At 39.4% G+C, this 15,392-nt stretch overlaps 1 protein-coding gene across 1 annotated transcript in view; it reads right to left on the reverse strand.

Moving 5' to 3' along the window:
• DLGAP2 (DLG associated protein 2) overlaps positions 1-15,392 on the reverse strand; it is a 163,421-nt gene that overhangs the window by 36,000 nt on the left and 112,029 nt on the right. The window contains exon 7 of the mRNA XM_064447957.1: positions 1,788-2,137. Coding sequence (XP_064304027.1) covers positions 1,788-2,137 — 350 coding nt within the window. The remainder of the gene's footprint in view (positions 1-1,787; positions 2,138-15,392) is intronic.

Consider the following 15,392-nt stretch of genomic DNA (forward strand, 5'->3'; position numbering starts at 1 on the left):
TCCGCTGTCTCCATGGAAATCATTGCACAGATGTTTTTGAGGATTATAAGCACATATTATTAAACACACCACATAACAAGAAGGGTCAGAGCCCAGTGAAAAGTACTGGTCATCATCTGCAGTACGAAACAGGATCAAGTGATGTAATCAAAGTTTCAGAATTAATTGCTGAAATACCAGGACTGACTGAAGCAAGACACCAACATTGTTAAATACCACTGTGCACAGCTGCTGTAAAGAAGAGATAAGAACAGCACTGGGTACTATTCCTTTCTGAGGAGTAAGTTTCAGGTTAGGGGCTAAAAGGTACAAAAAATGACTTGCTGCTCCTTTGAGATTTTCGCCGTTATCTGTTAAGCCTCTCTGAACAATTTAGGATCCACTAATTACTTTGTAAAACATTTGAAAAGTAGCCTCCTGAATATTTTACCATTGCTGTTAAATTGCATTCTACTCTTCTGCATCTAAAGGAGCAGAAGCAAATACTTTTAAGTCGAGAAATGGACAAGCAGCTTACTGGCAAAGCCTATACCTTCACATTAGTCTAATATGTTGTGGAACACCGAAATTATACCACACTAAGATGCTAAACAGTGAAGTGCAATCAGCAGCTGTGACATGCTTAACCCAAAGACTTTTCTCTGATAGTATTTTGAAATTAATGGAAATGGAATTACTACGTTTTAAAGAAAATAATATGCTTCCTAGTGGATGAACAGTCACTCACTGGGCTTTGTTACATGGACTATTACCTTCTCAAGAGCTATGTTGCTGCCCTCACAATACCTGAAACACCAAAATACATGGCATTTTGTCTATAGGTGATCTGGCAAAAGTAGAGGTTTTGAAGCACAGAAGTGAACTAGTGATGTAAAAGGGAATATTCACATACTTAAAATTACAGAGGTATCTATGTAACAGCAGAACAGAAGCCTAAATTTGCCTCTACTCCTGTGTCTCAAAGGACTTTGCATTCTTTGCCAGTTCAGCTGATTTTTATTACTACTTGGTATTTCCTAGAGATTTAAACAAATGACCATTGCTATCTGTAGTTAGTGCTTTCCACTTAGTAGAAGGGATAGCGTTCAGAATTTGCATTTGGAACTGTCCTACTTCATTCACCTGAAACAACAACACGATGTAACTCGGCTTTCCACAGCCTGGCAGACATTTTGTCAGGTGAAATAAATATTCCATTTTTTGGTGGACAAATGGAGGCATGCTCAAAGACCGTGCTTATTAATGTTACTTCATTACTCGCCATCTATAATTATGCTGTATCTATACCAGCCCATTTGTTTCTCTCCTTGGTACCTCCTCCCCAGCACAATTAAAAGTGAAAGTGGGGGAGGCTCTTTTTAGGTAGAATAACTTGAAGATCCAGCAGCATTACACATTTTCCAAGGTCAAAAGAGAAAGATAATGGGAAAAATACAGTCAAGCATTTTAAAGCTGGTGTAATTCTATAAAAAGGACTGTGAGTTCATAGAGGGAAGGAGATGAACATGCTGTTCACCTGTAGCTCTGCAGTATAATTTTCATATCAAGTGTTAATGACAGGTAACCTCCCTAGAGATTTATTCATTCATTTTCTTCCAGGTACAGCATATTAGCCGAAGACTTTTTTGCACAGCCACATTGCCATGATGTGAATTACAATTAACGCTAAGCAGCCAGGGGTTGTTTGTTAGATTATTAGAGCCAGTGAAGCTGAATGACTCATTCTATGCTATTTACAGAAAGAAGGCAAGCAATTCATCACAGAACAGATGTTAATGATAGGCTACCTGGATCCCTATAGAGGAACGTCGACTCTTAAGAAACTCCTCTGCTTTTGTTACTAAAATGGCCTTGTCACTGGTTCGTATCGAGGTGCTCTGGCTCTCGGACGCGTGGCGCTGTGCAGCCGCAGTTTCCAAGGCGAGATTCATGGCCTTGTTACTGTCCAAACTGTCGGTGGAGTTGTACATCCCTCGCCCGTCCTGCGGCCACGGGGAAATCCTCTGAGTCCGGCTGTCGTGATATGCGTCCTGGGTGGATTCTGTGCTGCTCTGGGCCGTGACTGATATCAGTGGCTTGGAAGTGGTACGAGGGGGTACCGGCGGTGGTGTTTTTTTGTAACTTGTGTAAGTTACAGCTATGGAAAGAGTTAAAAAAATAAAAAAGGGACAACACGATTAATCTGATGGAAGCTTTACAACAGAAATCATCTTAACGTTAAGACTATGCTACTTAAAAATGAAGATGGTGCAACATAGCCCTCTTTGTGAACCTTGTTATTAGCTGACAGTGTCTCTCCGAGTCCGATGGGTATCCACAGCAACATTTTAATTTAACCAGGAAGCCAGGGGTGCAAACTGTAGTTCCAGATTACGGTGAAGATGAAAGAGAATTAGTGAGGATATGTGTGTTTGTGCGTTAAGGCTTGTGCTGGGGAAGTACACACTGGGGCTTCTGAGTTTGTTTCCGCACAGGGTTAAGCTGATAAGAGAAATAAAGGAAAAGCTTTTTTCCCTTTTGTTATCATCTGAGCTGTGGGGTCTCTATTGATACAGTGTATTAAGAAAGTAGCATCAATATACAGGAGCAAAATACCATTCAGAAACTTCTACTTTACAGTATGCCACACTATAACCTTTAAAAATAATTCCAGGTATACTGGCTGGAATTAGGCAAGATCAGCTACTTACGCAGGAAGCATATGTTTTAAAAATATCCACAATACAGTTAATACAAGGAAATTCCAAGCTTGCAAAAAAATGTTACAATATATGCAAAGCTACTAGAAACTTGGACAACAAGCAAAAACTACAAGTAATACCAAAAGCGGTGACTTTTTAGCTATTATCCTGCAGTAAGCCTTAAATCCTTAAAACATACATTGAAGGGAGATATGCTTAAATGCAGAGACTATGGAAATATAGATATAAAAATGGGTCTGAAACAGTAGGAGAACTGGATATGCATGAGCAGAACTAAGACTTTAGTCTGATGAGCAGAGCAGGTCTGAGGCTGGTTTAACATAGACTCTACCCTGCAGCAAAAGGCTCAATAAAACATCCAAGAAAGCTCTACAAATGCAGCATTGTGCCAGTAATGCTTCCTTACTAGATTTTAGAGATTTCATTGAGATAGATATTTAGTCATTAATATCACACATCTAAATATTCTGTCTAAAGCCAGTATATTTTTTCGGTACTAATAAGAACATTTCTGTTACAGAAGTATTTTTCCCCTAAAGCACATGTAATTGTAATTCATAGACTTAGCAACTGATACAAAGATGCATTGTGATATAGCTGTCTGTATTCCTGTGCAGAAAAATCAAGTCCAATTTATTTCTTGTGTACTTGTAGGAAGATAAAGAAAATTATTATGCTTCCCTGTATCAATAATGCTGAAATAGCATAATATATACATACAGAGACCAGGATAATGAATGACTTAAGGACAAGGGTTGCCTTTTTCTAGTGTTGTTGAATGCATTGACATTGCAACAGTGACTCAGAAAACCTTGGAACTGGGGTTACTTGAGTCCAAAAAGGATTCTACAAGAGTTCCTCTTCCCATTATACAAATATGGGCTGATGAGCAATGAAGTCAGGGGGAGCACCTCTCCCGTTGTGCTTTCTGATACAAGGCTAGGATGCAGGTCTCTGGAGAGAAAATACTGGTTTAGGAATTTACTAATACCTGGGGCTGCCAAGCCTGCATCGCCAGGCTAGACTGTGAGAAATGTGATCCTAGAGAAGTCTACTCTTAGATTTTGATTCTTGATAATCATAAATAAAGGGTAATCATAAATAAAAGAGAGTGAGGCAGAGCTAGGAAGTGAAAACCTTCATTGGAAGCACGTTCTGAATTACTACTGATGCAGCTCAATTCTGGTGCAGATTTAAAGAGAGTCTTGCTCTGAGCTAAACTGCTCTAACAGAGTGAAACACATTAAAACAGTCTCAGATTTTGAGACTGTATGCTTTCTTTGAAGTGCCGTTTTGTTGTCCTATCACCAATCTTCTGTCAGTTTTGTAGCCAGCAGTTAAGAAGAAAGAAAATCCCAGTATTTTTTTAGACGCTTTAGGGAATACAGAAGGTTCATGAAAGAAGGGAGAGGCTGTAAAGCTTGGAAATTAAGATGGTGTCTTCTGAGCTCAAGCAGTGGCTCTAAGGAATGTTTCCACTAAGGGAGTTACCATAATTCTGCTCTCCTGCCTTCCCCCTGCAAATGTAGCGATCACAAAGTGATCAAAGTGCTGGGAAACATTAGAAATAGAGACAATGGGGGTCAAATAGGGTGAGGGAAATCCAGAAGAGGAAGCTAATTTTACCCAGAACACAAGATAGCTTATCACTGTTATAACTAATTTACTGCTTTTTACCGTCTGTCTTCATGCAAAAGAAGAGCAGTGAATAATGAAACATATGGTAAATGTGATAATGAAACAGCAGAGCAAGTATATCCCTACTACTCGGGCAGCAGATCACTTCTCTGTCTAAGGAACATAAATGTTAAACTTCTGTTGCAACCCTTCATAGCTAACTTAATCTTCACATTTCTAAAAAATAAAAATTCTCCTTGTGGCAAACCCAAACCAGTCACCTCCTTTTTTTTTTTTCTTTCTTTTCTTTTTCCCCCCAGGATTGAAAATTTTATTCTGGAAATTTCTGATTGTTTCAGTAGAGTGACATGTCTTAAAGCCACCAAGTATTACAGTTACTGCAGTACTCTGGCAAGCATTTGATCATGAGCACTAACCAGGAATTAAAAATCCCACAGATGTTCAACATGGAGAAGAAAGCAGCAGAAAGTTTGTGAGAAAGTGGCTACATATTTACAGTGAAATATGGCAGGAAGCAATCCGATTAATTTCTAAGATACAGTCACAGTGATCAAATATTGAGCAGGGAGTAAAAAAATACATCTCTACACAGGTTATGAGTTCTTATCTAGAACAACACTTTCAGAGCCACAGAAATCTAGGACTGATTGGAGACTGTAAAAATCAGGTAAGAGGATGGAGGCGTGAATTTAGGAGACAAATCTTGCTGCCAAATTCTATTTGCTTTAATCACTCAAGCAGTTATAGTGAAGTAAATCAGATAACTTAGATGAATACTGTGACCGAGACTTGTCTTACATAAACTTGGTATGTGTTGCTGACCTAAGAGATGACCACATAATAGATTAGGGGTTTGGTAAAGGACAAAAGTAACCCTGTAATCCACAGCTTACTGGTCATGCTTGGTCTTAGGTCTCTAAACAGTAGGTACTGGCTTAAGGTCTGAAGCATGAAATTTTATGTCACTTTCAAAAAATTTTTTCCATTATGTCTGTGAATGTTCCTGTTATCAGCAGTAATGTCTTTTTCCATCATGTCCAATTCTTGGCCCTAGCAGTGAGTCGTACATACTATGTATTACATATGGGAAGAAATATTTCCTTTTCCTAGCAGAAAATGAACTTCCTTTTCATTTATCATCCCCTGCTTACACTGATGGACAGGAGCTCCTGTCAGCTTTTCATAATTTGCTACTTTGCAAATTTTATTTGCCTTAGTGGTTATTATTTCAAAGTAAGCACATAAAACCTTCTCAGCACTGCTTCATGTCTTCACCATTTTTTGGTCTACAAACTCCAGAGCTGTGGTGGATTTTGCCATCCCCGCAGGGAGAGCTGATGCTGAGCAATGCAGCCCCAGGGTACCAAGCGCTGGCCCAGGACAGTGCACGAGTAACTCCATCCAGGGCACTGGTGCTGAAAGCTGAACTGGGGAAAAAGAGACTGGGATGGAGGATCCTTGTCTTCAGTCACAGCAGGACAAGCTGGTGTCAGCGCCAGCACATTGGCTGGGGATGAAACACAACGTGAGGACAGCAGCGTGCAGAAGCAGAGCTCCGGGAGGACAGAGCTGTCGCAGTATGACTTTAGGCTGATTTAAATTGTGGACTTCAGCAGAAGCAGAGACATGCTTCATGTTTTGACATATAAAATATCAATCCTGGATAATCTTCTGTTGTTTCTGAGGCTCACAGAAGATGACCAAAGATTTCTGATTTCTTTAGTTTTCTGGGCAGTTTCAGTGTGCATATGCTGGGCACTCCTGGCAAGTCTCTTGCCAATCCTGCTGCTGAGCAATGAGGCTTGAGCAAAGTAAAAGCAACAGCCTTCTGCCGTGCTGTTAATCAATTTGTAAAATCTATAGCTGCTCTGAAATGCAAAGAAAAAGAAAGTAGATGGCGCAAGAAGTAAATATATCTTTTTAATGTTTAAACTAAACACAGAAGGAACTATGAAAAAGAAACTAAAATTTTCTTCCAGTTGTATTCAAAGGCTATCTTAATATAGAAAGCTGAATTTAGTTTTTGCATTTTTAATAAAGCAGGAATTTGGGCTCATAAGGTATAGTCTATCTCCATCTGTTAGCTCATGATCATCAACAAAAAATGATAGAAAAAATTAAAAAATGTTCTAATTCTAAACTATATGGGTATTTCAGACTTCCATTTGAATCAAAGTATTAACTGCTCAGGTACTTGCCCTGCTTCGACATAAACACATGCAATCGGCTCCACTGGAAGGACATTGTAAGAGAAATGGACAGAAAACGAAATGGATCTGTGCTGCTTCACAGCGGGCTGGACTAAATGATGATGAAACCCAGGTATAAATTGTTTAGGAGAAAGGAGCGGGTAGCAATGCAGCATAACATGCATCAGTTTGCCACTCAGGCAGGAAAAAGCGTAACGCATCAATTTGTTTTTGTAAGTATCATTGCCTTTATGTAAAGACTGCAGCACCCATTTATGCTAGCTCCAGTTCTCTTTTCCTAGCACATGACTTACATTTGACAACTTAACTGCCAGATGACCCTCACATATACAAGATTGCCTCTCAGTGCTGCATTTGGCACAGAGATGGCTACAAGTGACATGTTCTGACACCGCATTAGGTTATCCTACCCAGAGTATCAGGCATTAATGGCAATACTGCAGAGTAACCAAGAAGACAATCCCAGCACCGGAGAACTGGCAATTTGAGGGTTTGGACACATACAATAGAAATCCAAGGAAAGCTTGCTGATAATTCATAAGTAACAGGATTTTTAAAAATTTTATTTATTTTATTTATTTAATTGATACACCTGGAGGCAGAATATCCCTCTTAATCTACAGTGCATTTGACTAAACTTGCTTAAGGTTACTGTTGCTACAGCCATAGGAATAAGTCAATTGCTCTGCCCATATTTCAGTGTCAACACAGTTCATGCTAGAAATAAAATGACTAAAATAATTCAATTTAGATATAACTTCAGGTTATCCATAGAGGTTCACAGACAAAGGCAGAAAGAGAGATGTGATGTATCTGATGAAAAATCAGTGGCCGTAGGTGACATTCAGAACACCTTTCAAAAGGCAGCCTTTTAATAAATCACTGCTCTTGGTCCATTTGCAAGACAGAGTCACCTGAGGGGTTTTTACAAATCAATATAACCACTAAGCACTTAGTCAAAATAACATTATTTAGGCTGAGATCACAAAGTTAACTGGATGATGAATTTACATGAAAGCACCATCAATTAAATGAAATGGTTGTCCCTTATGACACATGGCAGGAGTAAACTGGATTTTCTGTTTTGTAAGGAGGTTTATTCAGAAGGAGGATAATTACTCTGCAGGGAGTGTGGAGCTGCCTTGGAGGCAGAGCTCCCAGGGGCATGTTGCTGCAGGCAGATAGGGCTTCTCTGAGGAACCACAGTACCGAGAGAAACACATTGCAGACTCCCAGGCTGACGCTAGATCTGCTTTGCACAGGGAAGGTGAATGCTAACCCTGAAACCATTTCAGAAGAGGAAAAGGAGACCTCATAATGAAAGGCCACAACTAAATCTAATCCTGTATGAAAAGAGTACTCAGTTATTGGTATAGTCTTTTGACCATCATGAATACTCCTCTGGCCAAAGGTTTTTACCATTCCAGCTAACATGTCCTTGAAATGCCCTGAAATCTCTTCACTGTGCTCCATCATGGTCATCAGGACCTCTGAGCTATTCTTAAAATAAAAATGTACCCATGGATGCATAACAGTTACTTCTCAAAACAAAGAATAATGAACGTTAAAAGACCATTAAGAAATCAAAGGGCACTTGGAATAAAAAAATCTCAGCCACTAAAAGAGTTTATATCCCACAAAAAAAGAACAAACTCTGATGATTTTTCTACCAAGCCATGGATGTAAAAAATAAGAATACAAATCCTTATCTAAAACATGTGTTGGGACACATCTTTTTATATATATCTCGTGTCAACGTCCATTATACACTGGTCTCCAACGCCAAACATAATTAAAAGGAGACTATAGAGTCAAACAGGCCAGTTTAATTTTTACAAAGGAAATCTGGCTTTTCCTAAAGTCAAATTCTGAAATGTTAGAAAGGGATTTCCTTCTTGGATCAGTAATACCTTTAAAGTTCAGTCATAACAAGATGATTTAGAAATGCTTAATTTTGACATGCATAGCCTCTGGCTACTTAATTAAGAAAAAGTGATCAGCTAGAATGAGGGGAAAAGGTTAAGGTAAACTACTCTGGATCCAAGTCTGCTGTTTTCGATGTGTGCCATCAGTGGCCACCTCAAAAACCTACATGGGTCATTTGGGGTCTACTTTCCCTTTTCAGTGCTGGAGCAGTATGTGCTCAGGTTCTGCAGAGAATTGCTCCATTACCTGACCCAAGGCAGTGCTAACTGAATGTAAATGCAAGTCCTTCAAAGTGCTTCTCAAACACATGCACTTTGCACTTAAATTGAAACATCGGCTGTATGTGAATGTAGGGCAGGTTAAGGAAGACATGTCACATTCTCATGCAGTGTGGGTTCCTCCAGCCCTTTTCCTTCCTGCTCCCTGGATAGGCCCACACCTTTGCTTGCTGCTCTGCTAGTGAAAGATCCTGTCATTTCTGAGGGCTTTCCACGTTCAAGGGCTTTTCCGTTTGTAAGGTAATGAAAGTGGGGTTTTTTTTGAAATCTAAGTATATTCAAACCTTGCAAAAATAGTAATTAATTCTAACCAATGTCATACTGTGCTTGAAATTCAAGATAGAATTTTGTTTTAAATTAATTCTTTTAATTGAATCTTGGATAGATTTCCCTCAAACATAATCAGAGAGATACCTTAGTTATTAACTTATCTTCCTGCTTCTTCCCTTTTCTCATTCAGCCCTCCACAGTTAATCCTAGCCAGTAAAGGGACCAGGTAGTTTCTCAGTAGAGAGTCTTTCTGAGCTTGGATATCCATGAGAAGGAACCTGTTAGAACCCTGTTTCTTGCTTTTCAGATTAAGCAGTAACAAGCAGTGATGTACTCACAGTGATATTTTTGTGAGATATTTTCTTGGAAAGACTGCTTACGCCCAGATGAGTTTTATCAGCACAGTTTATACGATGGGCTGCATTTTATTTCAACTATATAACCCAAAGCATTGTCTGGGTGGTAGGTATCTATAACTTCCTAGCCTTTTGTCCTGATGGGTCATTTTACATATATTATGTCTAGGTCAACCTGCATATTTGTTACACCCTAAAGTCAAATGTTAATTAATTGATCATCTCATGGTGCAATAGTCCAGGGGGAAAAAATGCTGCATTTATCCTGTGCCAGTTTTTTTAAGTAGGGTCTTTTTGTAAGAATGAATTACATCATACCTTCAAGAAACTATATGAGAACTATACATGAGAATCCATCTCACCTCACATTAGTCACTTAAAAAACAGTCATCCAAGTCTAAGTTAGTTGTCTGATCTCTTTTAGAATTGCTGGGAGAAAAATAAGCAATTCTGGGGGCAATTCTCACCCATCTCAGATGCTTTTTTCACGAGGAAATGAATCATCCTATGCAGATGCCTACTTTTCTCCATCAACTGTAAAGACAATCAAGGACTACCAGCTCAGATCAGGACATCTAATTTTGAAATGCCTAAAGGGATGAGATAAACTCCAGCCAAAAGCTCTGTCCATGTGACAGTACTGGTAGGACTCTGGTATGCACTGGGACATAACGTCTCCTGTCTTCTGTTACCTGTGCTCATTGGGAAGATGGGAGCTTCCCATGCTCTGCTCCACAACCCCTGTGAGCTGGCTGTTAAAGCAAGCTTGTGTGCAATTTGCCTACATTAGTGACTGAATCCAAATTTCCTGCTCCTTGATGCCTTCGGCTGGAGCTACTACACAGCAGTGAGTAACAGCTTGGCCCAAGGTCCCTTTGTAGCTCCACAGAGGTATGAAAAGCAAACCTTCTGTATTTCTGTAGCTTTTAAATTGATTGCACAGTTTTAGGCACTGGACTAGACCATGCTGTTAATCTCACTGAAGTTGTTGATATTGAAGTCAGTGAAATCAGAGAATCACAGAACAGTAGGGGTTGGAAGGGACCTCTGGAGATCATCTCGTACAACCCCCCTGCTAGAGCAGGCACACCCAGAGCAGGGGGCACAGGAACGCATCCAGGTGGGTTTTGAATGTCTCCAGGGAAGGAGACTCCACAACCTCCCTGGGCAGCCTGTTCCACTGCTCTGTCACCCTCACTGGAAAGAAGTTCTTTCTCATATTGAGGTGGAACTTCCTGTGTTCCAACTTGTGCCCATTGCCCCTTGGCCGGTCATTGGGCACTATTGAAAAGAGACCAGTCCCATCAGTCACCCACCCTTTAGATATTTATAGGTATTGATGAAATACCCCTCAGTCTTCTCTTCTCCAGTCTGAACAAGGCCAAGTCTTTCAGCCTTTCCTCATAAGGCAGATGCTCCAGTCCCCTGATCATCTTGGTAACTCTCCGCTGGACTTGCTCAAGCAGTTGACCAATCAGACCAATTCACACAAACTGAGGATCTGGACCATTAGCATAACATATTTTTGACATAGCAAGATTTGTACTTCTTATTTACGTCTTTTTAAAAGAGTTTTTCAAAACAGCATGTCACTGAGATACTGCTGTCATACGAATCCCATACAAAATTATGTTTTTTAAGCAGCATCTGTATTTTACATCTCTCTGATAAACAGAATCTATACAGCACTTGTGAAAGAAGACTGAAATCATTAGCATTACACATAACCTCAACCAGAATTCACTGGGGTAAGGCAAAATTACTGTATGAGTTTGTTGTTTTTTTTTTTTAAATCTGTGTATGCATCAGGTTAGACCCAATATCCAGAGCAGATCCTCTTAGGCTTAAGTTCTGTACATCTCTCTGATTTTGTACAGGAAACTAACAATTAGTGGGAAAGTGACCTCTAAATTTGGAAAAAGCTGGAATCTAAGTACACACTACAATCTCCCAGGAGAACAGCATAAAAGAAATTACTGTAATCAAGTTATTCAGTGCGTAAGTTGTTACCTCCATATTGAGGAAACTTAGGTCTGTAGGCAGCCCATGTTACGTAAACGATAAAATCTGTTTTGACAGTGTAATTAATGTTAGTCTCAAAACAGAAATGCAAATCAAACAAGACATCAAGATCAGAAACCGTAAGCCTTTGCCAAAGTTAAAATGTATGTGGGCAAGACAAACCTCATGGATTGCTGATGGACTAGTTACAAAGGGTTCTATTTTAGATCAGTTAATTAGCGAGAAATTATAGCCTAACCAGCATCCTGTAGATGGCAAAGTGCTGACAGCTGTTTTGCTCTTCTAAACAGTTCCTATGTGCCTCTAAAATACTGAAGTTGCATTAAAAAACACCATCTCAGTTTTTCAGCTGCAGGAAGCAAAAATGCACCTTTAAGAATACTCTAGTTCATCTACAGAACGTATGTGCGGCTTTTCAGGAATGTAGATCGCATTTGTTACATGATCAAAACAGTAAGAGACGAAGAGAAAAAAGAGCTCCAAAAGCTGAGAATCGCTCTTATTAGGCTACTCTTTTCACACTGAAATAACATAGAAAATTTGAAACTGTTTTTCAGTAGAATCAAACCAATATTGCTGTAATTCTGTACTTAAAAAAAACCCAACTCTTCCTGACCTCCCACATACCCTTATCACTCAAGTCAAATAATTTCCGTCAATCTCCTAATCCCGCTCACAGACGTATTACATAGGTTTATCATCAGTTTTATTTGTATATTTTCTGTTCTCATTCTTACAGTAACTGTGTGCAGCTTCTGATTTTCTTCAACTTACATTAAGGAATTCCAAACCGAATCGGATGAGAAAAACAGTTTGCTCAGTTAATCTTTAGGAAGTGTTGCACAATAGAATAATTTTAACAGTTTATTATGACAATGGTCCTACATTAAATAACTGAAATGATTGCAAAATATTTTAATTAAAGATAATTTAACACCTTTAAATCATTCTTTTAATCCACAGAGACCTACAAGTCTGGATACGATCTCAGTGCACTTTTGTGATAGGGAACAATACAGGCAATACTCATATCAGGAAATCATTTTACCCAAGATGCGGATGGAGTCAGTATCAGTGTCATAAGCAGTGCTGAGAAAGCTACTGGCAGGCTGCCAGCCCTGTATTTTGGTGCAGCAAATGATGCTGCTGGGTTTGAGCTCTCAACCCTGTAAGTCCGAGCATGGTGCTCTCAGATATTCTTGTTTTCAGTGGGACAAGGATTTAATCTTTAGTGTCATCCTACAAGGCAATTTGGATAGGCCTGACTTTTACCTCAGCTTTATAGAAGTTACCTAGCTATACTATACCATCGTTGTAGACTATTTTTGTAAGCAAAAGAGAGAAATAGGGGTGTCCAGAGGACAACTTCTTTCATAACAGATACTAATCCTAAAGGAGATAAATCACATTTCATTGACTCCAATAGGACATTAATGTCACTGCTTTTGACAGCTACATTTTAGATATATGTGTTAGGTGAGATGAATTTTTATGACTGAAATTTTATGGTTTTTTTCAATTGGGGGAAGCAGACAGAGTGGAAATATATGTATTTTTCTGGACACAAAACTATCCCAAAAGGTTCATTTGTATTTATACAACAAAAAAGAAATGCATATAAAAATCATGACTCATTGATATGTCCTTGATATTCTGTTCTCAGTCTCAGAAAGCGAAGTGATAGGTTACTCACTTCAAACTCAGTATCTTCTCTAAACCTGTTTGGATACCCTATAGTTGCCCTTGAGGATTAGTAGTGAGCTGCTTGGATTGCTCTGGTATTTGTGGTTTCCAGTGTGTATATTTTAATGGACTGTATACTGAGACTAAACCTTGGCCTTACAGTGAGTACAAAGTTTGTTGGTAAGTATCAGGGTGCTATTAATTGAGTGTAAGACATGTCAGTGTAGGTAGGGGTTTTTTGACTGTTGGTGTGCAATGGCATCCATACACTGTATCCAGTCTGAGTCAAACTCACCTAAACATAGGTATCTAATACCTTTTTAGTGGTCCTAGGCCCTTCTGCCTAGCCTACAGCTGCTTGTCCAGGAGGATGCAATTCTCTTGTAGGTCCCGTGTAGATGTCTCAAATGGTACCAGCCAATTATCTTTGAACTGAATTAGAATTTATTGTAATGGGAACTTAGACAACTAGTTTGCATGAAAGCATCTATGTTTAGATTACTTGATCTGGAGGCAAATCCCACACTATTCAACTAACCTGTCTGGCCAAAGGCTAATTTTGTCTGGTTATGCCCTAGGAATGACACCAATTTTAGTATCTTTATGTTCTCTGATCCTCTGGAAAAATTCTTCCAAGTAATATTTTAAGTATCAGGTTTACCAATTGCCCTTCTAGGGTAGATCTGATTCTGAATAAAATTCCTGCTACAGCAATGGAGACGTAAATGCAAGCTTATCTTGATGAAACTCCATTTCAGGGAACTGAAAATAGAGGATGGGAGTATGGCAGAGATGTGCAAGCATCCCAAGAGGTTTTTTAATATTGAGAAAACAGAGAATTCACTGGGAGTAAAACTAAAGGTAACTATAAAAGTCTTTCTCTTACTTCCGTGCCTCTCCACTCAAGCATAGATACAACTTTATTTAAATAATGAAGAACTTGCTTTGCCTCTACTTTCAAATGCCTCTGTTATTGGGAAGGATTTGGGTGGCAGCTGCCCACTAGCATTCTGTTCTCTTGGTAAAGGCAATTTTGCAAGTTAAAAATAATGTCTCTTAGGAGAAGCATATTTGTAAATGGTGAGCATTAATCAAAATGTCCTCGCCATGAGGCAGAACAGTAGCGAAAGCACCTGGACTTGCCTCCCTAAATGCCTGATAACACATTTTTGGAAAGAGCTTTACTATCTAATGTACATTCTAGAAGGGAGGCATCCCTGTGGAAGCAAAACTTGACCTGCTGTAAAGTTTATTGCTATTTTGAAATGCAGCTGTCTTTCTTCACACATACCCTCCTCTATCAGCCCTTGTGCCTTTGCTAGGACCCACAGGAGAGGAATTCCTCTGTGGCTGCACACACAGATTTTGGAAAATATTTTTTATTGTAAAGAGCTAAAGCAGAACACGGCTCACACCCTTGTTGTACTGAAAGCATAACAAAGCTAAGGGCCAGTTTGTCAGCAAGCAAAACTGGGTCAACTTCAAGGGCATTATGCTTAGTTACATTAACTGATGGGTTGAGGCCCTGATGGATGAAATATTACATGTGAGCTAGTAAAAACTGTGTCAGAATGCAATCAAAATTTTGCCTATATCCAGCACAGCAAGCATTGTAGTTCCAGTGCACATGTCATCATTATGGCTGCCTTCAACAAAAACCAGAACTGAATGCATGCAGAGCTCCTGAGAAGAATCCTTAGAGGTTTTTTACATTCACTGAGGAACACAGAAGGAGAAGCACTGGCAGGAGAGGGGTCCTGCCTTCTTTTTCATTACAAGCACAAGGAAGCACTATGAACAGGTACTTCCAGGCTCACTGGCCCTGCAAGCCTCCCACAGCTGCACAGACCCACCTGAGAACAAAACCCTCGGGCAACCTCAAGCTAAATAGCTGGGCTGAGATTTACTTCTGCCACTGTTAGCTTCTAACATGTCAGGAAGGCTTCAAACACCCGAGCAGTGAATCACCTTCCTTGTGTGACTTTTTTTTCTTTCTTATATGTTTTTTTTTTTTCTTCCTCATAATATGATACAAAAAATGAACCTGAAAAAACTCTGTGAAAACTGATCCCACAGAACAGCTTTGAAGCCAAATTCTGCCAGGGAAGGGAACATGGGTGTCCTTTTTAATAAAAAAAAAAGAACCAGATGTCTGGCAAATCTAATAGGTTACGGAGGAATTATGTCAAGCACAGAACATCAGGAGCAATGGAGAAACACTCATTACACGTTTTTAAAACTAACCATAGATGGAAGTCAGCAATTTAATTTTCTATCTTTGCCTCTCAAGATCATCTGTATGACGGA

Source organism: Phalacrocorax carbo, chromosome 3, assembly GCF_963921805.1.
Source record: "Phalacrocorax carbo chromosome 3, bPhaCar2.1, whole genome shotgun sequence".
NCBI classification, from domain to species: Eukaryota; Metazoa; Chordata; class Aves; order Suliformes; family Phalacrocoracidae; genus Phalacrocorax; species Phalacrocorax carbo.